Source organism: Ostrinia furnacalis, unplaced genomic scaffold (assembly GCF_004193835.3).
Source record: "Ostrinia furnacalis isolate ACB-3 unplaced genomic scaffold, ASM419383v2 OfSCF4655, whole genome shotgun sequence".
Lineage (NCBI taxonomy): Eukaryota > Metazoa > Arthropoda > Insecta > Lepidoptera > Crambidae > Ostrinia > Ostrinia furnacalis.
The window spans coordinates 277065-302943 of NW_021134894.1; the positions used below are offsets into that span (position 1 = coordinate 277065).

General features: G+C 36.4%; 1 protein-coding gene across 1 annotated transcript in view; it reads left to right on the forward strand.

Annotated features, from left to right (window-relative positions):
- LOC114359754 (ankyrin repeat and KH domain-containing protein 1) overlaps positions 1-25879 on the forward strand; it is a 124332-nt gene that overhangs the window by 51048 nt on the left and 47405 nt on the right. The window contains exons 8-10 of the mRNA XM_028314252.1: positions 14828-14897; positions 15236-15361; positions 23966-24064. Of these exons, the coding sequence (XP_028170053.1) occupies positions 14828-14897; positions 15236-15361; positions 23966-24064 (295 nt within the window). The remainder of the gene's footprint in view (positions 1-14827; positions 14898-15235; positions 15362-23965; positions 24065-25879) is intronic.

A 25879-nucleotide genomic window follows, 5' to 3' on the forward strand; every position in this document is an offset into this window, starting at 1 on the left:
ATTACTGCCGGAAAGTGAGCCCTAGTTAGATGAGATACAGTCCAATTTCCCTTGGGAGGAATATCACCTGCAAATGACTGCGAATGCCAAATGAACTGGATAAAAAACGAGTGAAAATGCTATATCTACACTAATATTATAAAGAGGAAAACTTTGTTTGTTTGTTTGTTTGTTTGTTTGTTTGTTTGTTTGTTTAGTTGTAATGGATAGGCTCAAAAACTACTGGACCGATTTTAAAAATTCTTTCACCATTCGAAAGCTACATAACTCACGACCACGAGTAACATAGGCTAAGTTTTATTTTGGAAAAAAATAGGATCCCGTAAAATATTTAGGATTTTCATAAGACGTGGAAAAGCGTCATCTATCGTCATTNAAATACTCAAATGCGAAAGTAACTCTTTCTGTCTGTCTGTCTGTCTGTTACGCTTTCCCGCTTAAACCTCGCAACCGATTTTGATGAAATTTGGCATAGAGATAGTTTGAGTCCCGGGAAAGAACATAGGATAGTTTTTATGCCGGTTTTTGAAACAGGGACGCGCGCGATAAAGTTTTTCTGTGACAGACAAAAATCCACGCGGGCGAAGCCGCAGGCGGAAAGCTAGTAGTAAATAAAAGATGAATGTCTACTCGTAGCTAAGATGAGAGTCTTATTTAACTTTATTGAAAAAAATATTTGATCTTTATTAAATTCATATTTTTTGTCGCAGACTAGGTATTTATTAATTTTCCTTTCAGCTAGAAGACGCTACCTAAACCTAAACATTTTCTGAATCTGAGATTAATAAAAGTTAGTTTCATTTCAAGGATATTATTTTAATTTGTATGCCGATAAATACTAGAATTAATAAATGTGATTCACGAACCACTTGTTATCTTGCTTTTAAAATGTACCTATACAACTTAAAATTTCGGAAAATCTAAATGCTGGCTCTTTCCTTGCACAAAGGCTTAGTATTGCCATTCAGCGAGGAAATGCAGCCAGCATCCTCGCCTCTTTGCCTCACGGACACACTTTCATTTTTGAGCAAAATAAGTTTATATTTTTATTTTGTTTAGACTTAAAGTGACCTTGATTTATACATTTTAATCAACAAACACTCCAGAAATTATCAACGATTGGAAACATTATTTCAAGATGCTTGAATAGCTGCGCTAAATTAACAGCGGTTTTTAAAAACAGCATCTCTATTATTTTTCTAACTACCTACGAAGCCTTGTATACAGTCGTGATTGTTAAAACTGTAGATACCTATATCTAAGTAAGAACTTGTTTCAACACAATTCGTTATCTGCCGTCTTTTAGTAAACGCTTTCTTTGTTCATATTTTATCTTCCTGATGCATGATGTCTAAGTGCCTATAGTAAAAGTGGAAGTAACTAAGTGCTCATACTAATTCCAACTTAATTACTAATGCCAGTACTATATCCTTATCCTATGTCTGGTAGAGATAGGTTATCTCATTAATGTTAAAGAACCTAAAAAATTAATTTTTCAGTCGATTGAAAATAATTAGAGGTTTTTCAACAAGGCACAATTTTTCCACTGCCATAGATGATCAGATTGGTTAGAAAATAGAGTCGCAAAAACTCTTTCCTTCGTTTGGTGATGCTAAAAGTAACGCCTCAGCCTGCCTAGAATTAGTTCAAGTGTTAGCTTTGTTTGTACTTCGATCGCGCCGAGTAGTTTTTGACGCAAACTTGGATTGTTGGGAAAAGAAAGAAGTAACTTCGACGGTTTGCTCTGTTGAAAAATGGACAGCTCTCGATTTCTTTGGGATAACTTAGGAGTGTAGTTACTTTAATCTGTATTAATGAAAGCTTATTAGCTCTCATGTTAAATCATCTAGAATTCTAGATCTTCTAAATTGTAGAGGGTAATTGGAGAAGTGAAGTTACATGTACAAACGTCTTTGTTAACAAAGTTCACTTCCCTAATGGAATTTTAGAGTACCTAGATACATTTTGTTAACATATGTGTTTGAATAGCCAAATCTGAGTCTCAGGGTCGATCTGTGGTCAGATTTTTTTAACCTCTTGCCCTTGACTTTTCTTGTCCAATGCTAAGCAAAAAGAACGATTTTATTTCTAGCCGCTTGTGACATCATCTAAGCAGAAGTGGATATTTACTGGCTGCCTGAGTGTAGCGGCACCTTTAGTTCTATCATCCGATATTGGATTTAGGAAGCAAGATATCTATAGGTATGGTCGAGGTGCCAGAATATACGCCAAATGGCCGAGTCCAGCAATATGTCAAGCTGAGACTGAATGAGCATTGGCCGTGCGAGTGCATCGAGAGCAATCGCATCGATCGCAGCGCTTTGGGACACGTGTGACTGTTTGCCGTATAGAGCTTTGTGATAGATCCAAAGCGATTTGAAATGATAGTACGTAAATGGGTCACTTTAGACAACACTGACAAGGCAATATAAAAGAAATACAAAAAGTTACGGAGCGAAATCTTTCAGACAACCCGGAAGACAGTTGATTGAAATAAAATGAGTAGGCGGTGTTTGAACAGAAGAACAAGGTTGTTTCTGTTATCTAAAAATATTTGATGGACCGGGCCTAAGAATGATATTATAACGATAAGATTTTATATACAAACTAAGTCACGCCTAAATCGCTAAACCAGTTTTTGGGTATATAAAATTAATGGGACGAAAAGCGTACTTAGATCAAACTAGGCTTTTGTCGCAAAAATCCCAACTAATATTATAAATGCGAAAGTAACTCTGTCTGTCTGTCTGTCTGTTACGCTTTCCCGCTTAAACCTCGCAACCGATTTTGATGAAATTTGGCATAGAGATAGTTTGAGTCCCGGGAAAGAACATAGGATAGTTTTTATCCCGGTTTTTGAAACAGGGACGCGCGCGATAAAGTTTTTCTGTGACAGACAAAATTCCACGCGGGCGGAAAGCTAGTAAACCATAAAGGCACAGGAATATGGCACAAGAGTTTAGAAGGATAACACATCATTCCTCATGGTGGAGATATGCAACATACTATCATGCTTTAGTTAATAAATTAAATGCTTTCATTAAGTACATACCTGCGTGATAAGTTTTCGTGACAAAACAAAACTACGCGGCTAGAAGCTAATTCATAATAAAATCACAAAATCCATAATTAAGCTAACACCATTAAGTAACCTATAGAAAACTATTTTGCTTTTCCGGAATAAATATGTTGGAAATATTTCTTTTACCTTGTATAAAATACATCTCACTCATACATAATCCCAGTAAATCTCATAGGATCACACAAACTCAAAGTGACGAAGGAAAGAGATTAAGCCAAGGCATATGTAATGCTTCCGTTGCTTTGAAATTCACAAACCAAACACAAGCGCATAGCAGATTAACGTAAACATTTGTATACGTTGCTAGCCTTGTGTTTCAAAGGCGGAGCGTTTATGTGTAACTTAGCTCCGGGCCAATTGGTAGGCGCCGTTTTAAGGGAGCATCGCAGGGAGCTAGTTTTGGACCACTTTTTTATTTGGCTAATTTTTCTCGCTTCCAAAATTGAAAAGAATTAAGAGGCTTATAAGAGGCTAAGATGTTAAAGTCGGCTTAAAAAAAACACCAACGATGATCAGTTAGTTACTTAATAAGTAGGTATAAAATTGATATTGTCGGGTCTGTCGTACTTAAGTAGGTAAGTAATTTACTTTTCTACTTTACTATTCATTTTTAGGGATCCATAATACAATGCTATAGTATTACTACTGTTATTAAGTCGGTTGTGAACTTACTGGTTTTTGCTGCTCTCGGCAGTTCTCTTTGGTGAGGTCAACCGGATTAATTGTAAACAGACGGAGTACGGCAAATACTTGATAAGATTATCTTCAGGGAGGCTGTGATCACAGCAATTGTGTTTTGTAAGTCTACTTATTTACAATCTTAACATGTAGATACTCTTAAAGGCGGGAACAAGAAATGTAATAAATAAACTCTTATAGTTAAAGTCATTTTAAAAGATTCATTGTTTTATTCAATTCAGCCTAAGCAGACGTTACAATATTATGTCCTGTATATGACATGATATTTAGTATGAAGGCGGATTAAGCTTCAAAAAAGCTTTTATTGATTGAAAACCCGAATTCCTAAAAAAAATCACGATCACTTAACAATTAAAAGTCGATTTAAGTTTTGGAAGGCTTACATCTCAAAGGCAAGGAACAGTCCTTGCCTTGTTTACAGAAACATTTAAATAAATCGGAAATACTAACATTAGCTATAGAAAAGTGATGATGCTAGTTTTGCAAGGCACATCTCAGAAGCAAGGGTTGTACATTTAGCCGCGAGGCAGAGCGCTTACTCGCGTCAAAGGTTAATTCTCGAAAGCATTTTCAACAAAAGCGTCTTAGGTAGGTACTCTGCTAGTGAGGACGTTTTAAACTTACACTTAGCACACTCTACGGGACTATTCCCACCTCTCTTTCCTACCGCTGCAACTCCTGTGTAGCCAGGATCTACAGCTTGACTGCCAATAAAAACCCAACCAGTCAAGGTCAAGTTTGTCCCAAGGGAAAGTTAAACTGTCATCTGAAATTAATCAGAAGAACATAGGAGGAGTTCGAATATAAGGCTCGATTTCCCCCAAGTGCAAAGCGGATGACAGGAGACAAAACTAAGGTTAAGCACGCTCTAGTGTTTACATTGATTAACCCGCTCTTTGTGAAAAGTTTACTTGAGATTAAATCAGATTGTTATGATCTTACTACTCGTGTTTTCTATTTCAAATAAAATGTCGTACTTACTTACTCAAGTTATGAGAGAGTTGGATTGTAAATTAAGCTTTAACTATGGCGGCTCATAATCCAATCTACTAATAATGTAAAATATTATCGGTAAGTTCAGACGGTTCCATCTTATATTAAATATTTCAATTTACAAGCAATTAAATAAGTTATTTGCACACTTTATTACAAATCTAAATCCATTTAATTTCCTTCCTTCAAAGAAGAAAATCTCTTTCATATCGTAACTAATTAAGTTCTTAGTAATTTAGAATCGCGTGATTCAACAAAATATTAACTGGGTTTGAAATACCATTATCGAAATGAGGTTACTTAACAAATTCGGCTTTGAATTCAAAGGATCGAAACTATCAAAGCTGTTCACATATTGACTTAAATTGATTACACCCGGGCGATTGGCAAGCCCAGGGTATGCAAACCCATCCGAGGCAGTTGAGGAAATCGCTCAGAATAATATCGTTGTTCCAAAGCTTATAAGCCGACACAAAGCCTCAACCCTTGCTAGGGATGTGGTTGAACTCGATAAGTATTAATGGATCGATTAAGTATTTTAGAAATAAGTTATGTGAAAGATTCAAGAAATAACTTAAAATTGTATTAAATCGAGGGTCATAGAGCTTTGGCACTTTGTATTTTAAACTGGGTACGTACCTACGAGTATTCTTATTGACGAGTGAAGTTTTGTGCTGAGGAGTGAGTTTATCTTTATCAGTTGTTACTCTGATTTTCAGACTAAAAATAGTGAAGGCATAAGAGCCGAATACAATGACTTTCTCACTAAGCAAGATGATAAACATTGTTTTCGCTATCTTCATCTCTCTTTATCATTATCAGAGCCAAATCGATTCCATTTCATCGATATCAGTACTACCTCACCTTACAGCTAACTACCTATTTGTCACGCTAGTTTTATCCATTCGTCAGAATGTCAACGATGTCATCCTTTGTGCCCCTTGAAGCTGATAAATGTCAATTCTTCACGATTGGATGCGAGGGTACAATCACACTGTAGTATCTATGATAGTAGTTGATCTTATGTGTAGGGACTTATTTTAGTCGTAATAGGGACTATTTTGAAATGAAAATGGCTATACCGTGATGTGCTATCGTCTGTACATTTTGGGAAGAGATAAAACATTGTGGTTTTGATTTAATACAGTCATATTTTGTATACCTACTGAATTTACTGTTCGAGAAAAAATACGTTGTATATTATATTGTACAAGATCGAAGAAACACATTATATCCGTACAAACTTCCATACTGCAAAAGTAACTGTTAATGCTAAGTGATAATTGCCATCTTAGGCTGAGTTGCACTATCTAAATTTAACCGTAATTATAACGATAACCGGTGTTTTTGTATGGAGCTTGACAGCCTTTTGACGTTTGTTAAAGTCAAAGTAAGATAGTGCAACTTACCCTGCTTAAGTTAGACAAATAAAATTAATAATAAGGGCTCGCGCGCACGGGTGACTTTTGTCCCCGTGACAAGTATATCTTTATCTTTTACAGTTTTATAAAGAGAAATAAAGAGACAACGTTGTACTTATTCTTATCTATGGAGGAATATACTGAAAAAAGTCACCCGTGTGCGCGAGCCGTTTTGTGGCTTGTTTTCCTTTAGGTGTGTTAGTATACTTATACCTAATAGAAAGAAACAAAGCAATAATTTGCAAAATAATTTTCCGCAAAGCTCTTTAGATACTAATAGGCTGTCAATCAGCTGTCAGACTTATGAATATTTCGCTATGAAGAGCGTTTACGTCTAGCGTGGCATGTCAAGTTTAGGTAATTTCGATGCTATTNAAATAAATTAAAGTGTCTTTTCTATCACCACGTCTTATATCTAATTTTCTAACGTTTATCCGAAGTCAGCTTAAACTGGCGGTAATAGGCGCATTTACGTTATTGCTTGACAAAAGTAAATAAAAAAAAAACATTTATCAATGCCGAAAACAACGACTTTCTCACTAGGCAAGATGATAAACATTGTTTTCGCCATCTTCATCTCTCTTTATCATTATCAGAGCCAAATCGATTCCATTTCATCGACATCATTACTACCTCACCTTACAGCTAACTACCTATTTGTCACGCTAGTTTTATCCAGGAGTCAGAATGTCAACGATGTCATCCTTTGTGCTCCTTGAAGCTGATAAATGTCAATTCTTCACGATTGGATGCGAGGGTACAATCACACTGTAGGATCTTATGTTGTAGGTACTTATTTTAGTTGCAATAGGGACTATTTTAAAATGAAAATGGCTATACCATGATGTGCTTTCGTCTGTACATTCTGGGAAGAGATAAAACATTGTGGTTTTGATTTAACACAGTCATATTTTGTATACCTACTGAATTTACTGTTGGAGAAAAAATTCGTTTTATTATGTACAGTTGACCGCATGAACGAATAAACACATAATTATTCGTACTTCCATAAAGTAAGTAACTCTGTCTGTCTATGTTAATAAATAATAATAATAAATAATAATAAATATCTTTATTTGCATAAAACATGGTAGAAAATAGTTATTACAAAATTCATAGGCGAGTACACAACATGTTTAGTCGAATAAAATAGACATGCAAATTTATATCGTCTCCGCAGAGCACCCATTTCGTATTAGTACTTATTCAATGAATACCTTTATTATCATCAAAAAATTCCTTCAAGTCATAAAATGTTTTAGTCAGTAACCACCTCAGCAAGGCTGTCTTAAACGATTTATTGTTTAGAGTTTTAAAGTTATCTGGTATATTGTTGTAAACTTTTATGCACATGGCTATACAGCTCTTACTAAACTGCGCTGTTTTAGGCATATCGTTAAAAACCAGTCTATTGGAGTTTCTAGTATTTCTTGGATACACATTAGATGCCCGTGTAAATAAGGTTTTGTTAAGCTGTACAAATACACAAATTTCATAAACATACAGAGATGTTAAAGTCAGTATACCATGCTTTGCAAACCATGGCCGGCATGATGTGCGTGGAGGAAGTCCACATATTGCTCTCAAGCATTTTTTTTGTGCAATAAATGCTCTTTGTACACCTGTACCATTGCCCCACACTATAAGGCCATAGCGTAGTATAGAGCCTATGTAAGCATGATATGCTGTAATGGCTGTTTTTACATTAGTTACATTTCTAACCTGCCTTAATGCAAAAACAAATTTATTGGTTCTACTACAGATATTATCTATATGTGTTTTCCAATTAATATGTTTATCGATCGTTACACCCAAAAACTTTACATTATTAACTTCTTCAATTATTGTGTCTTTGTAGTGGATGTTCATTTTATTAGATTCCGTATTTTGATAGTTGTTAAAATGTATATAATTAGACTTACTTAAATTTATTTTTAAATTGTTCATGTCAAGCCATTTAATCAGTTTATTGATTGTATCAATTATGTCATTTTCGTGGTCAAGAATAGTATTTATTAATTTGTTTGATGTCACTATGATGGAAATGTCATCAGCAAACATAATGCACTTGTGGTCCGTTACATTGGTAATGTCATTTACATAAATAAGGAACAATACAGGGCCTAAAACGCTTCCCTGTGGTACGCCACACTCACTAATCCTATATTCAGAAAAGTGAGGTGTAACTTCGTTATTCTGGTTTAGTTTATTTATAACGACGCACTGTTGTCTGCCACATAGATAAGTTCTTATCCATTCCAAAGCAGGTCCTCTAATTCCAACTGTTTCCATTTTTTCTAGCAATAATGAATGTGAAACGTGGTCGAACGCTTTTGAGAGATCAATGAATAAAGTAGTTGTAAAGTTCTTATTATTAATACTAGATAGAACAGTATTTATTAGCTTATATATAGCCAGGGTTGTGGATTTGTTTTTTTGAAAGCCATATTGATCATGATTGATTATGTCAAATCGCTCGAAAAATTCGGTCAGTCTTTTATGCATACATTTTTCAAAGATTTTTGAAAATATCGGTATCAGGGCAATTGGTCGATAACTGTTAACACTATCACTGTCACCTTTTTTATATAAAGGTTTTATAATGGTTCGTTTGAGGAGATCAGGAAAGGTGCCAGAAGAAAACGAGGCATTTATTAGATAGGTTAGAACAGGTATGATTTCATAAATACATTCCTTAATAATTTTAGTATTTATTTCATCATATCCTTCTGATTTAGTATTATTTAATGACATGACTTCATTTTTGACTTCTATTTCTGAAGTGATAATCAATCTAAGAAATAAATAAAATTAATATTAAGCGCTCGCGCGCACGGGTGACTTTTGTCCCCGTGACAAGTACATCTTTATCTACAGTTTTATAAAGAGAAAAAAAGAGACAACGTAGTACTTATTCTTATATATGGAGGAACACACTGAAAAAATCACCCGTGCGCGCGAGCTATTTTGTGTGGCTTGTTTTCCTTTAGGTGTGTTATACTTATACCTAATAGAAAGAAACAACGCAATAATTTGCAAAATAATTTTCCGCAAAGCTCTTTAAAGACTAATAAGTTGTCAATCAGCTGTCAGACTTATGAATATTTCGCTATGAATAATCGGCAAATTCTGTCGAACTCTTTGATGAATACAAATAAGTAACACCCGTTTAACCTTCACTAAATCTACACCATAATTTAAAGTGACATTAACAAACTCCTTGTAAGAAACACCGATTATTGTTAAAGTTACTGTTAAAGTAAGATGGTGCAACTCAGCCTTACTTAATTTGTCACCTTAACCTCTTTGATCCGGAGTTATTAACTTTTAACTCAGACTTTTTGGGTTCGATTCCCGCAAGGTGTAGCAACTTAAAGAATACATGAATGCACGTTCCTCATCAGGCGATCTAATAGAATCCTAGAGTCCGTTTTGGTTTAGGATCCTTAGAGTTACAACCTGCGGGCACAGAGTTGTATAATATTGCTACAGGATAGAAGAATAGCTATTATTTCTTAAATTAGAAGCTTTAAAACAAAATGATGGGTTATATTTCAGTAAGTACCAGTAGCTTAGCTAAATTTTAAAGCCTAACATTGTTTTTGATTGAAAGTAATATACGAGAAATCCCATAAATAACTTAACTTTGAGTTGATTATCATCAGTCTAGAAACTATGTCAGATAAGCGAAACTTGGAATAATAATTTAAGTTAGTAAAATATTGTTTCCGAGAGCTGAAACAATAACATAATTAAATTAGAACAAACTGTTAGAATAAGTTAGAATTTAACAAACTTTATGTCATGAAATATTCATAAAACAATGAACCTTTGAAATAATTGTACCAGGCGGTAATAAATGCAAGGAGTCTGGAACTGGATAACGGTAGAGGCGGGGACAATAGGTAGGAATGAGAGAACAAAATGTGTCAGCGCTAGTCGTTAGGTACGACAGAAGTTAATTTCAGTACCAAAGAGTAATTATTCTTAGGAATGAATGCAGACTGGTGACAATAGAGTTATTATGATGGTATTTTTCTGACAATTAGAATTTATGTCCCCCCNGTTCCCCAGCTATTGTACCAGAACTTCCAGATACTGTTTTAGTACCTTAGCAACCGAATGGAATCCTGGAAATGGATGAATGGAAAGTTATCTAAATCATCTATCTAAAAGAACATATTATTAAATTTTATAAATACTTACGGCAGTTTTTACGTGAAAACGTGACAATCGGGGAGACAAAACTGAGAAATAACACATAGCGCTATGGCATATTGATGGTACTTATTAAACTATTTATTTTTAACTAGCGGCCGCCCGCGACTTCGTACGCGTAAATCCCGTTTTTCCCGCTAATTCCCGTTCCCGTGGGAATTTCGGGAATTCCTTTCTTAGTGCACCTTTACGGTACCTAAGCTACGTCCCTTCCAAATTTCAAGTGCCTACGTTTAGCCGTTTAGGCTGTGCGTTGATCTGTCAGTCAGTCAGTCAGTTTCTCCTTTTATATATTTAGATGATTCAAAATCTTACATAAGATTGGTCTAAAAATGGTTTACAATCTGCATATTATGCAGAATCAAATAATGATAAATAGAAACAAAAGCTGAAGCTAAGTTTGTGATGAGCAATAAGAACGACTGTGAGAATGCAATTAACACGGTATCTGCAAACAGCCTTCAACAGTCCTTAAGTAGTGAACTTGCCAGGGTTGCCAGTACACTTCGTTCGTTCGTTCGTTTCAGCCAAAAGACGTCCACTGCTGGACAAAAGCCTCCCCCAAGGATTTCCACAAAGACTGGTCCTGGATTTCCACAAAGACTGGTCCTGGATTTCCACAAAGACTGGTCCTGCGCCGCTCGCATCCAGGCACCTCCCGCGACCTTCACCAGATCGTCGGTCCACCTAGTGGGAGGCCTGCCCATGCTACGTCTTCCGACTCGTGGTCGCCACTCAAGAACTTTCCTGCCCAGCGGCCATCAGCTCTTCGAGCTATGTGCCCCGCCCAATGCCACTTGATTTTAGCGATTCTGCGGGCTTACAGAGTACACTTACCTGGTATAAAAATCTGGAATTTTCGCCTGAAAGAAAAATGAAAAAAATAAAATAAAGAAAATTGGTTGATTCCTTTTGCTTCAATGAAAGTGTAAAGTTGTTATAAAATGTTTTCATCATATTTTGTTTTTATTAGGAATATTCCTAACTAGACATACTCGTAGTTTCCTGCTGAAAATCATCAAAGCAGTGTGTACTCTGCAAACAAATCTGAAATTGAAAATCCGTCTGAAGGTAAAACTTTATTTTTCATATTATGTTATAACATCATACTTTGTATTTATTAAACACGTAATTACCTTACTTATCTCATGTTGTTGATTTAACAATATAAATCTAAAATAAAATTTAGCGAAACACGTTTTCAGTATTTCGACATATTTCATTAGGATAAGTACCTACACGTGTGAATCTTCCCACGCGTATTTACGAAATTAACAAACGAATCGAGAATTATTATTATGAATATAATATAAATAAAATAGATATTGTTAGCACAGATTTTATACCAGCAATTTTGCTAAATTCAGAGATTAAAGTATTACTGCGGTCTATAAAGTCAGTAGTTTGTGACACCTAAAGTAGCCAAAAAGTAGCACGACTTTGTAACAATTGGAATAAGGTTGTGTTATCATCAACTTTTTGGCCACTATGGGTGTCACGAAACTCGCGAACTTTTTGACGCGACTGTACTATGTTTAATTTATCAAAAAGAAGTTGCTTCATGTTCTCTTACGTCTTGAATTTAATAAAATGTTGATCAATGAACTAGTAGTAAACTAAAGTTACAAGTCCTCAAGAAACCCCCAAAATATTCTTAATTTCTTCGAAGACTGCCTTCAAAGATTTATATTGACTCTTAAGCGGTCCCATATTTAAGTCTATTTATAAATCCACTCAAAATATACTTAATAGGCGGGAAGTATAATTAGCTAATTAAATTTTCGCTTGATATCCTTGAGAGGGCGGATGTCATTAAAAGTTGAGTGAAATCTCAAATTAAGGAGTATGGAAGTTCAGGGTCTTGAGAAGAGATAGTACCTACATCAGACTATACATATTTGTTGCAAATTTGCCCTTATTACCACCACATAGAGACCACAGTGTTTAAGTTGACGTGCCGTCATATTTACCTCGTACCTTTTATTATAGGAGAGAACTCATGTTTGCTATTCTTCGTTCATTATTTTTGGCACCATATTATAACAATACATTGTTGGCATGTCTAATATAATCAATTGTTCCCGTTTATTGTATTGTGTCGGCCATTTTCCCTGAAAGACAATGGGGCTTTCCTCAGACACGTGTAGAGAAAATAATAGGGAAACATAGGTACATAATATACAATACACATTTACAAGGATTTAGCGTAATGATCTCTGTAATTTAAGATAGCTAAATATGGTTTGTTTTTTTGACCAAACCGTTTCGTGTTTTACTTTTAATTTTGTACATAGTGAATTCGGAATTATTTCTGCTAATGAAAACTATATACCCTACGGTTTCACTCTGTCACAGAAATCATTGTCACTCGTTTGATGATCAAAAAAATTGATTTAAAATATCCAAACTCTGCCTTACACATTGCGACTTTGCAGCTCGGCACCTTTGCGACTGTATCGAAGCTGCATCACGACTGAATCGCATTTGTATCGCTGCAAAAAGTCGCGATGTAAAAAGGCCTTAAGGCACTTTTTATTTCTCAAGGTATCACAACCCAACTGATAAATAAACAATCTGAAAGAGACTTTCGCGAGTTATAAGTACTCTATCCGAGAGCTTTCGCGAAAATAAATATATTTTATTTTCAATTACAATTCAACTTAACTAACCTTATTAAATCTAAGTCTTCGACTGAAGCTCCAAGCCGGGCTCGATGCTCAGGCGTCTATAGTCTGGTCCGTGAGCACGTAGAATTTTGTCCAATGACCCCAAGCTACCCATCCTTCTCGCTCCCGTGTAATTATATTGCTGTCGCGACTGTGCGACGAGCGCCCGCAGTGAGAATGCGAGCGTGACAGCAACATAATTACACGCGAGCGATAAGGATTGGTAGCTTGGGGTCATTGGACAAAATTCTACGTGCTCACGGACCAGGCTTTAGACCACATCATCCAATCATTCGTAGAACCGAGGTACATAGAGCTCGCATAACACGCGTAAATAATGTTTTAATATTAACAAAGAGTTAGAGAATCTAATGGAATAAACCTTTTATCATCGTATCAAAGTTTACAAAAGCTTTTTAATGTAATTTCAAAGGATAACTGTGTCAGTTAAATCAGATTTTCAGTAAAATTGTTAATAGTGTTTGTCATGACATTTTCCAATTAGTATAATCTCGTTTTAATAGTCAGCTCTCATACACATAGGTGGCGCATGAATTGATTTGAAAAAGTTTGAAAATTGTGTTTCAAACTGTCATTATTTTAGCATTACCTATTTGACTACTGTTTTGTTCTCTATTATTGTAATGTCCAAAATTCATGTTTCTACATACATTATTATACATGATCCTTTACTAAAAACCCGTTCAAAGTGGATTCGAAAATACCAGAAGACGACAATTACCTTAATTATGTAGATTTTATTGAAACTGGATTTTCCCGAACTTAATACTTAAACATAAATTGCCTTATATGTCTATCTACTAATCTACTAATACCTATGACTGTATTAGTCCATCGGATACGGACTATGCCAAAACACTGAACTATTTCAGTGTTTTTGCATAGCCCGTATCCGATGAAGCGAAGTTTCGTCCTAAACTGCCTTAAATTTCCACTCGAGTAGAGTGAAGTCCACTTAAGCATTTAATTGCTGAACTTTACCGTATATTGTAGAGCTGGCACGTTTATGAGGATATAATAATATGTTCCTTAAACTTAAGGAGAATATAAGATTTTAAACTTTCGCGTTCCATTTCAATTAAAATAGTAAGACAGGGGTCTTAACGCGACGTTTATTAATGAGTTACATTATGTCAGTCTGCTTGTAGCCACGATTGCAGCATAGCAGCCGAAACGTCAAGCCGTGAGTACATAATGTAACTCATTAATAAACGTCGCGTTAAGACCCATGTCTTACTATTTAAATTAAGGAGAATAGTTTTTTCTCGTTAAGTCTTCTCAAATAATGAGCAAATTGTCATAGATGACGAAAGGTACCTTTCGATGGCAATATCTAAGAAGTTCACCATACGGTGGAGCTGGCACACCTAATAGGGTATTTCTTCAACTTCATTAATCAGCTTATAGTACAGTATAGTATACTACAATATACTCGTATAGTAATCCATTAAGATGGACTAGGCCTGGCACATAGTACTCAGAACTGACGGCCAATGGGGCAGCAAGGTTCTGGAATGGAGGCCGAGTACCGGAAAACGCAGCGTGAAACGTCCACCCACAAGGTGGACCGACGATCTGATAAAGGTAGCAGGAAGGTGCTGGATGCAGGCCGCTATCAACCGTGCGATGTGGAAGTCATTGGGGGAGGCCTATGTTCAGCAGTGGACGTCCTATGGCTGAAATGATGATGATGATGATTTTCGGCTTATCATTTTACCTTGTTCTAGATCTCACTACGCTTGCCGAGTCGCGGTGTCCAATGAAGAACTCTTTTATCCTAGATTGTACCAGTTCTTCGTAAGATATGGCCAGCAGCCCACTGCCACCTCAGGCTGCTAATATGAATGTCGATAAATCTTAATTTTTTTTTTATATCCTTGGACATTTTACCCTACGCTTCTGTTCCCAAACTAAGCAAAGCTTGTACTATGGGTACTAGACAATGGATACAAACATACTTAAATACTTTTTTTTTGTAAATACATACATATATAACATACATAGTAACACCCAGACCCGTCACAGAAATTAAAATTCATCATTTGAATTTCTCTCGGCATAGTAGTCCGTTCCGAACCACTACCTACACCAAACGGGCGACAATATATCATATCATATCTCTACCATTGTTGCAGATGACGGAGGGTCGGTCGCGTGTGCAGCAGAACGATTTACTTCTGCACGAGGCTGTCATCAAGAACGAGCCCGCAGCCGTCAGGGAGGCGCTGCTCAGGCCCACGGATGTCAACTGCAGGAACAACGTGAGTACAATCCGAACAACAGCGGGGTTACTCCGAAAAACGTCATCAGTGTGCCTACCATGAGTTTACGTTAGGTGAGCTCGCTAGCGAATACGTCAAAAAATTCTATGAAGATTTTATTTCTTGAAAGTAGTCGCTAGGGGCGCTGCACAATATGTCATACATTTAAATGTCATTTTTTTACGCAGTCGCTAGCGAGCACACCTAACGTAAACTCATGGTAGGCACACTGAAGTTTCGAATGTTGCCATCCCTCTCACACGAAGAGAAATGCCAACATGAGCGACGGTGACAGATAGACCCGAAACTACGTAAACAGCGTTTCAGAGTAGCCCTCCAGTCGGCATTGTCACATTGCTGCGGGGCACTACGGGACTATTCCCACCTCTCTTTCCCACCGCTGCAACTCCTGTGTAGCCAGGATCTACAGCTTGACCGTCAATAAAAACCCAACCAGTGAAGGTCAAGTTTGTCCCAAAGGATAAGTTAAACTGTCATTGGACCCGCAATGAAACTAATCAGAAGAACATAGGAGGAGTTCGAAGTTAAGGTTCGTACGGGGCGTTAGTGGGTCGTACAAGTCGTACTTGCGCGTTTGTATAGAATGATTATAGCCACAGAACGTCTATTGCTGAAGATAGGCTTCCCCCAATGATTTCTATCAGTTCTGCATGCTATGTGATCTGTTCTTTGCTACTTCAGCTTGCTAATCAGTTGCTTATGGATCTTAGGAGACTTTAGGTCGTTTACGGATCTCCTCATTTTTAAAAAAGTAATGCCCGTTTTCACCATCTCTCCTAATTTTTAAGTGACCCCTATGAAAACAAAATTCCTGTTATGTGTTGTCATAGGGGTCACTTAAGAATTAGGGATTGACGGTGAAAACGGGCATAAGTATCATAAATAGAAGAAGTTCTTATCAATGTCATCTCACAACTCGTGCAATCTAAAACGACACTAAATTTTATTTTAAAATTTTCTTTTTCCGTATATCATACGAGCTTTAGGAAATATCACTGGTTTAAAATTCCAGTTACCTCGTGGGTGTTTCAGATCCGTGGGAGGTCAGGCTATATTTGGAACGTATCCGCAAGAGAGCATCCGTACAAAACTCATTAATTGCAATCTATTTTTGTGTTTTACGGTCTGTTTGAAATATTTATTAATGAAAAGGATTATTTTTAATTTATTATGGATGGTATTGAAATCTGAAACTGACTATCTCACTCCAGTACTGATATCTACCACACTAATATTATAAAGAAGAGTTTTGATTGTTTGGACTGATTTGAAAAAAAATTTTCACCATTAGAATCTTAAATTATGTCTGATGGACATAAGCGCTACGAAATTCGACGGGTTAGGTAGTACATACCTAAATTATAATCTTGTTTGTAACCATAACCCATACGATAGCAGACAAAGGAAAATTAACTTTAATAAGTTATTAACAGGAATTGGAAAATTTGGCAGAGAAATCGATCTCTAAAATGTACTCAAATATCTAATTACAAAAAGAGATTTTAATTAATTTTAGTACAAGTACAAGTCGGTACGCATAAGTAATTAATATCTATTTTTAGTTGGCTCGTGCTAATGAAATCATGTTCTCAATATCACATCAACTTCAGCCGAGTTAATTGCTTGTGGAGTCAATTACAACGCCAACCTTGATTCATTATATCTTGTGACTTTGTTTCTTTGGAGAATTTTCCAGGCGTACACAAATATTTTTAATATTGAGTATCAATTTTACCTGTTTGGATATTACGCCCGTATTCACAAACGATACTTGCTTAAGTGAAGCAGCAAATCGAACGCACAGCGTTGAATAGAGCTCTGTGATTGGTCCATGTGTCACCCTGTGCGTCCACGCATAGTGAGGCCTCATAGTAATGTTTGTGAATACGGGCGAAAGTATTCAAAACCAACACCGAACATCCTATTTAAAAATTCGAATGGTTTTTTTTCTCTTATTTAATTTGCGTAAAGATAGCCAGTGTCAATAAATCGAACATTAACTCATGNAGCCATTTTCCCTGAAAGACAATGGGGCTTTTCTCAGACACGTGTAGAGAAAATAATAGGGAAACATAGGTACATAAATACAATAGGTACACATTTACAAGGATTTAGCGTAATGATCTCTGTAATTTAAGATAGCTAAATATGGTTTGTTTTTTTAACCAAACCGTTTCGTGTTTTACTTTTAATTTTGTACATAGTGAATTCGGAATTATTTCTGCTAATGAAAACTATATACCCTACGGTTTCACTCTGTCACAGAAATCATTGTCACTCGTTTGATGATCAAAAAAATTGATTTAAAAAATCCAAACTCTGCCTTACACATTGCGACTTTGCAGCTCGGCACCTTTGCAACTGTATCGAAGCTGCATCACGACTAAATCGCATTTGTATCGCTGCAAAAAGTCGCGATGTAAAAAGGCCTTAAGGTACTTTTTATTTCTCCAGGTATCACAACCCAACTGATAAATAAACAATCTGAAAGAGACTTTCGCGAATTATACTCTATCCGAGAGCTTTCACGAAAATAAATATATTTTATTTTCAATTACAATTCAACTTAACTAACCTTATAAAATCTAAGTCTTTGACTGAAGCTCCAAGCCGGGCTCGATGCTCAGGCGTCTAGACGACATCGTCCGATCATTCGTAGAACCGAGGTAAGTACATACAGGGTGGAAACGATAAGTGATCTCACTCGATTATTTTTAAACTACACAAGATATCGAAAAACTGGTTACTGATCCTGAAAGAGCTTCACGAGCTCTTTCTAACGGTATCAGTGATAGGTTACAGAATTTACTGGATCTATCCGAAAATTCAATGTTTTCACCGATGGCGTGGCGATTAAGGCAAATCCCCCCCATGGAGAGGAACAAAAAACACGGCCTCTAGTCCCCGGCGGCCCCACTATCCCGGGCCACGGTAGCGGTCACGGTAACGTTGGGGCGAGGGGTGCTAAGAATCACCGGGTCGCAGGACCGGTCTTTGTGGAAATCCTTGGGGGAGGCCTTTGTCCAGCAGTGGACGTCTTTCGGCTGAAACGAACTAACGAACCAGTTTTTCGATATCTTGCATAGTTTAGAAATAATCGAGTGAGATCACTTATCGTTTCCACCCTGTACAGCTCGCATAACACGCGTAAACAATGTTTTAATATTAACAAAGAGTTAGAGAATCTAATGGAATAAACCTTTTATCATCGTATCAAAGTTTACAAAAGCTTTTTAACTGTGTCAGTTAAATCAGATTTTCAGTAAAATTGTTAATAGTGTTTGTCATGAAATTGTCCAATTTAGTATAATCATGTTTTAATAGCCAGCTCTCATACACATAGGTGACATATGAATTGATTTGAAAAAGTTTGAAAATTGTGTTTCAAACAGTCATTATTTTAGCATTATCACGACTGCTGTTTTGTTCTCTATTATTTGTAATGTCCAAAATTCATATTTCTATGTACATGATCGAAATCGATCCTTTACTAAAATAACGTTCAAATTGGATACGAGAATACCAGAAGATGACTATTACCATAACTATAAGTAGATTTTATTGATACTGGATTTTTTAATACTGAGAACATAAATTACCTACTTATCTACTAATACAGAGTTTCCCAAACTTCGCGAGCGAACATTGAGTGGGCCCTGCCTGTAGAACGACACACCACCCTACCGATCCAACCGCGGGGCAGCGGGCGAAATTTCCTATAGATGGGTCCCGAATTTGGGAACTTGTATTAGATGAGTCAAAGCCCAGACAACTTTGGGAACCACTGTACTAATACATAGTTCAGTGTTTTGGCATAGCTCAGATCCGATGAAGCGAAGTTTCGTCCTAAACTGCCTTAAATTTCCACTCGAGTAGAGTCAAGTCCACTTAAGCATTTAATTGCTGAAGTTTACCGTATGTAGAGCTGGCACATTTATGAGGATATAAGTTCCTTAAACTTAAGGAGAATTTTTTCTCGTTAAGTCCTCTCAAATAAGGAGAAAATTGTCACAGGTGACGAAAGGTACTTTTCGATTTTCGATGGCAATGCCTAAGTTCACCATACGATGGAGCTGGCATTCCTAAATAGGGTGATATTTCTTCAACTTCATTATTATCAGCCTCTATAGTACAGTATAGTACACTACAGTATACTCGTATAGGGATATTATGGATATGTAGTTTCGGTTATGGATACGGTTACGGATATAGGAATATTATTATACCGGTTTCGGTTACGGTTACGGATATTTTTTTTATTTTGGATATCCGAAAGTTTCGGTTACAGTTACAGACATCTGTGCTTTATAATGCAATTTGAAATGGTTGTCCAACACGGTTCATTCATGACCGCACACTTTACATCGAATAAAAAGTAATAAAAAAAAATTGATACTAGATGGCATTATAAAGGTAAATCAGGCTGTTATGCCTTTACATATAATGCTATGCAAAAACAATTTTTAAACTGCCTACATCCGAAACTATCCGAAACTTTTGAATCGGTTACGGTTACGGTTTCGGATATTTTTTTATTTCGGATATCCGAAAGTTTCGGTTACGCTTACGGATATCCATAACTTCCCTGGTAATCCATTAAGATGGACTAGGCCTCTTCGAATACAAGCCATTTTACCTAATTTTCGGCTTCTCGTCTTACCTTCTCTTCTAGATCCCACTACGCATGCCGAGACGCGGTGTCCAATGAAGGACTCGTTTATCCTAGATGTTACTAGTTCTTCGTAAGATATGGCCAGCCCACTGCCACCTCAGGCTTCTAATCTGAATGTCGATAACTCTTCATATTATTACACTGGTCAACAAAAAAAATAAAATTGTTTGTTTCCTGTGATTTTTTTTCTGTTTCTATCTCAAATTGACGCATATTTTTTAAATATGGCAACAGTTTTTCTCTAACAGCTTTTGTTTTTAAGTTATAGCTATCTACCCTCATTTAATATTTTTACTTAGATTTTTGATTTAATTAGACAAAAAAATATATTTTGTTGGTGTTTTCGATATTGCTTCGTTATGAAGATGTTGTGTGCTTAATCCAGATGGCTTCTGCTATGTTTGTGGTAAATATAATATTTGAAAAACATCGAAAACCTCTATCGGACTGGATGAAAACTGCGTAACATCGATACTTTAATATAAATATTTGAAATTCAGTAATCAAGACCACAAATGGGTCATTTGTGTTTTGAGAATAGGTAACATCTTTTAGGCCAACAACGGGGCTACACAAAATTCCGGTTCCATGTGTCTCTGGAATAGTCGTAACAAACAATAGCATTGGTTACAAAAAAAATTACCAGTGCGGCTTCCCGCACACACAACTTTTAGCTCTTCGGCTAAAGTTGATACAAACAATTTTATAAACGTGCCTTTAGTTGGCCAAGACCGTATCACCGCACTTCCACCACTTTATATTAAAAGCTCGGCATCTTGAAACAGTTTGTGAAGGCGCTTGACAAAAGTGACGAATGTTTTAATTTTCTTTCATGCAATTTTTCAGGAATAAGCACAGAAAACTTAAAAGCTGGTAATTTTTGATGGGACTCACATTAGGCAACTGGTGAATGATCGTTATTTTAAGAAATCAATTAGTGAAGTCTAGTCCTAAGCTTAAAATGATTTTTTTTTTGGTTATAAGTAATTTCCTAAGCAAAAAGAGATTGTTGAGAGCATGCTATCCAACTTGCAAGAGCTAGGGTGCAACATGGGCATAAAAATACACTTCATGTACTCGCATTAACATCAATTTCCACAAAATGTGGGTAATTTTAGTGAGGAGCAGGATAAAAGTTTTCATTGGAATTTTCTGACAATGGAAGAAGGTTATCAGGGGCGTGGTGCTCATATATGAATGGCAGACCATTGCTGGAGTTTGCAACGAGATCTACTCAAACTTGCCTATTAAAGGAAATCATATAAAAGATCATTTGCTAGTGTTCAATAGAATTTTTATTAGCACAATGTATAATTTTTCGTATTTTTTTGTCAAAATAATAAAACTCTATATTTTAAAAAGTAAAGCTGTTGGCGATCTCCCAGTATTTTTTTCATAATCAGGGCCATAGAAATACCCAATAACAGAAAAAAAATTAAGGAAAAAAAACATGTGTTGACCAGTGTTATCTCTACGATTGTTGCAGATGACGGAGGGTAGGTCGCGTGTGCAGCAGAACGATTTACTTCTGCACGAGGCTGTCATCAAGAACGAGCCCGCAGCCGTCAGGGAGGCGCTGCTCAGGCCCACGGATGTCAACTGCAGGAACAACGTGAGTACAATCCGAACAACAGCGGGGTTACTCCGAAAAACGTCATCTGAAGTTTCGGATGTTGCTATCCCTCTCACACAAAGAGAGACGCCAGCATGAGCGACGGTGACAGATAGACCCGAAACTACGTAAACAGCGTTTTAGAGTAGCCCCCCAGGCGGCATTGCACATTTCTGCGGTGCGCTACGCGACTATTCCCACCTCTCGTTCCCACCGCTGCAACTCCTGTGTAGCCAGGATCTACAGCTTGGCCACCAATAAAAACCCAACCAGTGAAGCTCAAGTTTGTCCCGGGGGAAAGTTAAACTGTCATTGGACCCGCAATGAAACTAATCAGAAGAACATAGGAGGAGTTCGAAGTTACGGTTCGACTTCGTTAGTGGAGCCTACGCGGGGCGTTAGTGGGTCGTACACGTCGTACTTGCGCGTTTGTAATACAGGGTGTAAGGTAAATGAGTATATGAGCCGACACTAGCCCATGTTAACATGCATATATATAAATGGTATGGTGAAGTCAGTTTGATATCATCATTTTAATTTTTCAATGTTCATACAAAATAAAATTTATAAAATCAGATTTGTATGAAAATGAAAATAATTAATTTGTAGAATGATTATAGCCACGGAACGTCTATTGCTGAAGATAGGCTTCCCCCAATGATTTCTATCAGTTCTGCATGCTATGTAATCTGTTCTTTGCCACTTCAGCTTACTAATCAGTTGCTTACGGATCTTAGGAGACTTTAGGTCGTTTACGGATCTCCTCATTTTTAAAAGAGTAATGCCCGTTTTCACCATCTCTCCCTAATTTTTAAGTGACCCCTATGAACATTAAATTCCTGTTAAGTGTTACCATAGGGGTCACTTAAAAATTTTGGATTGATGGTGAAAACGGGCATAAGTATCATAAATAAAAGAAGCTCTTATCAATGTCATCTCACAACTCGTGCAATCTAAAACGACAGTTTATTTTAAAATTTTCCTTTTCAGTATATCATTTAAACGATTGCTTTAGGATATATCACTGGTTTAAAATTCCAGTTACCTCGTGGGTGTTTCAGATCCGTGGGAGGTCAGGCTATATTTGGAACGTATCCGCAAGAGAGCATCCGTACAAAACTCATTAATTGCAATGTATTTTTGTGTTTTACGGTCTGTTTGAAATATTGATTAATGAAAAGGATTATTTTTAATTTATTATGGGTGGTTTGTAACTGACTATCTCACTCTAGTACTTATATCTACCACACTAATATTATAAAGAAGAAAGTTTTGTTGTTTGGACTGATTTCAAAAAAATCTTTCACCATTAGAATCTTAAATTATTTCTGATGAAAATAGGCGGTACGAAATTCGCCGAGTTGGGTAGTATATACCTAAATTATAATCTTGTTTGTAACCATAATCCATACGATAGCAGACAAAGGAAAATTAACTATAATAAGTTATTAAACAGGAATTGGAAAATTTGGTAGAGAAATCGATCTCTAAAATGTACTCAAATATCTAATTATTCTAATTAGGAAAAGAGATTTTAATTAATTTTAGTAACATCCTTTACAAGTCGGTACGCATAAGTAATTAATATCTATTTTTAGTTGGCTCGTGCTAATGAAATCATGTTCTCAATATCACATCGACTTCAGCAGAGTTAATTGCTCGTGGAGTCAATTACAAGTCAACCTTGATTCATTATATCTTGTGATTTTGTTTCTTTGGAGAATTTCCCAGGCGTAAACAAATATTTTTAATATTGAGTATCAATTTTACCTGTTTGGATATTACGCCCGTATTCACAAACGATACTTGCTTAAGTGAAGCAGCAAATCGAACGCACAGCATTGAATAGAGCTCTGTGATTGATCCATGTGTCACCCTGTGCGTCCACGTATAGTGAGGCCTCATAATAATGTTCGTGAATACGGGCGAAAATATCCAAAACCAACACCGAACATCCTATTTAAAATTCGACTGGTTTTTTTTCTCTTATTTGATTTGCGTAAAGACAGCCAGTGTCAATAAATCGAACACTTTAACTCATGCATTATTTTACTTTTAAAAGTTTCAACCTTCGGTATTCAACCGCATTTATTGTCAGACTGAGCCAACTGGCCGGCAAGAAATAACTTTTTCTTTTTCGTGCCAGAAAAACTTTCTTTTGTTTTTATTTTCCCTGTCACTCTATTATTTTACACTTTTCCAGCGCCATAACTGTATGTATGATAATAAATGATTTAAATTACTGGAATTTCACACATTATTTGTGAATATTATTTATATTTCTTGTTGTTTGTTTTAGTATGGCCGAGCACCGATACATTGGGCAGCTAGCAGAGGCAACGTAGAAATCATCAAACAGCTTATCGAAGCAAAGTGCGACATAGAAGCTGCTGATAAGGTAACGTTGTTTTAAATACCATTAAGGGCTGATTTTTCAATCGTCAGATATCTTTTAACTGAAGAAACTCTTTCCTTTTAGTGTTTACTGTTTAAATGTGTGGCATGCAATATGCCATGGCAACCTATAATTAAGACAGCAATTAGATTAAGTTTAAATACGCTGTAAATATTTATTGTCTTCTAGTGTATGTCTTGTTGGTTGTCCTAATAAATAAAAATAACCAAACTTAGTCTTCAGTTAAAAGTTATCAAGGAGTGAAAAATCAGCCCTAGTAATGATAAAATCGTACTTAAATAGTTTTCTAATAAAGTCACACATGCCTTAAAACGGCAATTCTATTACTAAACGTCACTTTGTTCAACACACGTCTAACTTTTATTAGTAAGGTAATATAGTATCATAATTATTTGCAATAGGGACGATTTTGCAATAATTAAAAGTCTGATGTGCTGTTGACTGTATACTAAACAATTTTTTTAATTTAATCTAAATTTAGACTCGGTAAACTGCAGTTTTAAGGGGCTCGGTTGTGTTAATCGTTTCGAAAATGAGTTTTCAGCCCTTGACCTTTACGATACACCCTCTTTTAAGTGTAGCGCAGAGTTATGGACTAATTTCCGCAAAGGTAAACCCATTAGAGATTTCACTTGTGATACAGTGGACTTCAAAAATAGATTTACACTGAAAAAGCTTACACATTCACGGATCATTTTTTTAGTCTGTTTCATGTTATTACTAGCTTTTGCCCGCGACTTCAGGCTAAACACTTTAAAACTTTATCGTTTCGTTCAGTAGTTTTGTAAACAGGATGATTTTGTAATAAGCAATAAGTATACTGAACTGAACTGAGAACTGTTTTAATGGAGTAGGTTTTCTTAATATTTTTTATTAGGTTAAATGCCGCGTGAACATGTGTTTACAGTGACAGCTGTTACGTCATAATATCACAGACATGTCACTACTCCTGCACACCTTTACTACCCCGAAACCTTACTCCATTTATGCGTTTTGCCTTTAGTATAGATTTTACAAAACCATTTCATTGATTAACAAACAGACAGTCCATCGCAGTGTTTATTAACACATTGAACGCCAACGCGGTCAATGTTGTCCGACACTGCACTTTCCTACCAGGCCAAGTAAAAATTTCAATTTTTTTCAATTTTCGTCGATTGTTTTTTTTTGTTAAATCGTTACATTATAAACATAAATAAAGGATTTTATTAACATATAGTTGTTTTTGAGTCTTTACATCGAATTATTAAGCGTCGGACATCATTGACCCCCATGGCCCCAGCGAGCGAAAATTCGAAAATCCGTTCCGTAGGGCCGCGCGGTCATGTTGTCGACCATCCCCGCTCGCATCCAAAAACAAAAAGGAGAACAACCAAAAAAATAAAGAGTTGTACATTGGTAGGTTTTTGATATATTATATTACGCATAAATAGGAATATTATAAGGTATAAAATGAGAAACGAAACTAGCAGGATAAGTCTTAAATAGTGATTAAAAATAATAATAAAAAAATCGGTGATACCGTNCCGCCCTTACTATTGACGCAGCCGTCGCGGCAATAGCAGCCAGAACTCCTGAGGAGGAGATTAGTCGACTTAATGCCGCCAACAACCTCCTCAAGAAAGAAGTTGAGGAACTCCGGCAGGAAATCCAAAAGCTGAAGGCCGAGAAAAGCCAGGTTACTCCTGCCGCCACACAGGCTCCTGCGCCCACCAGTTCTGTCCTGGCGGGCGACGTAGAAAGAGAGATCATGGTCAGGGTGGGGACTATGATGGATGCCAAACTTAAAGGGATCGA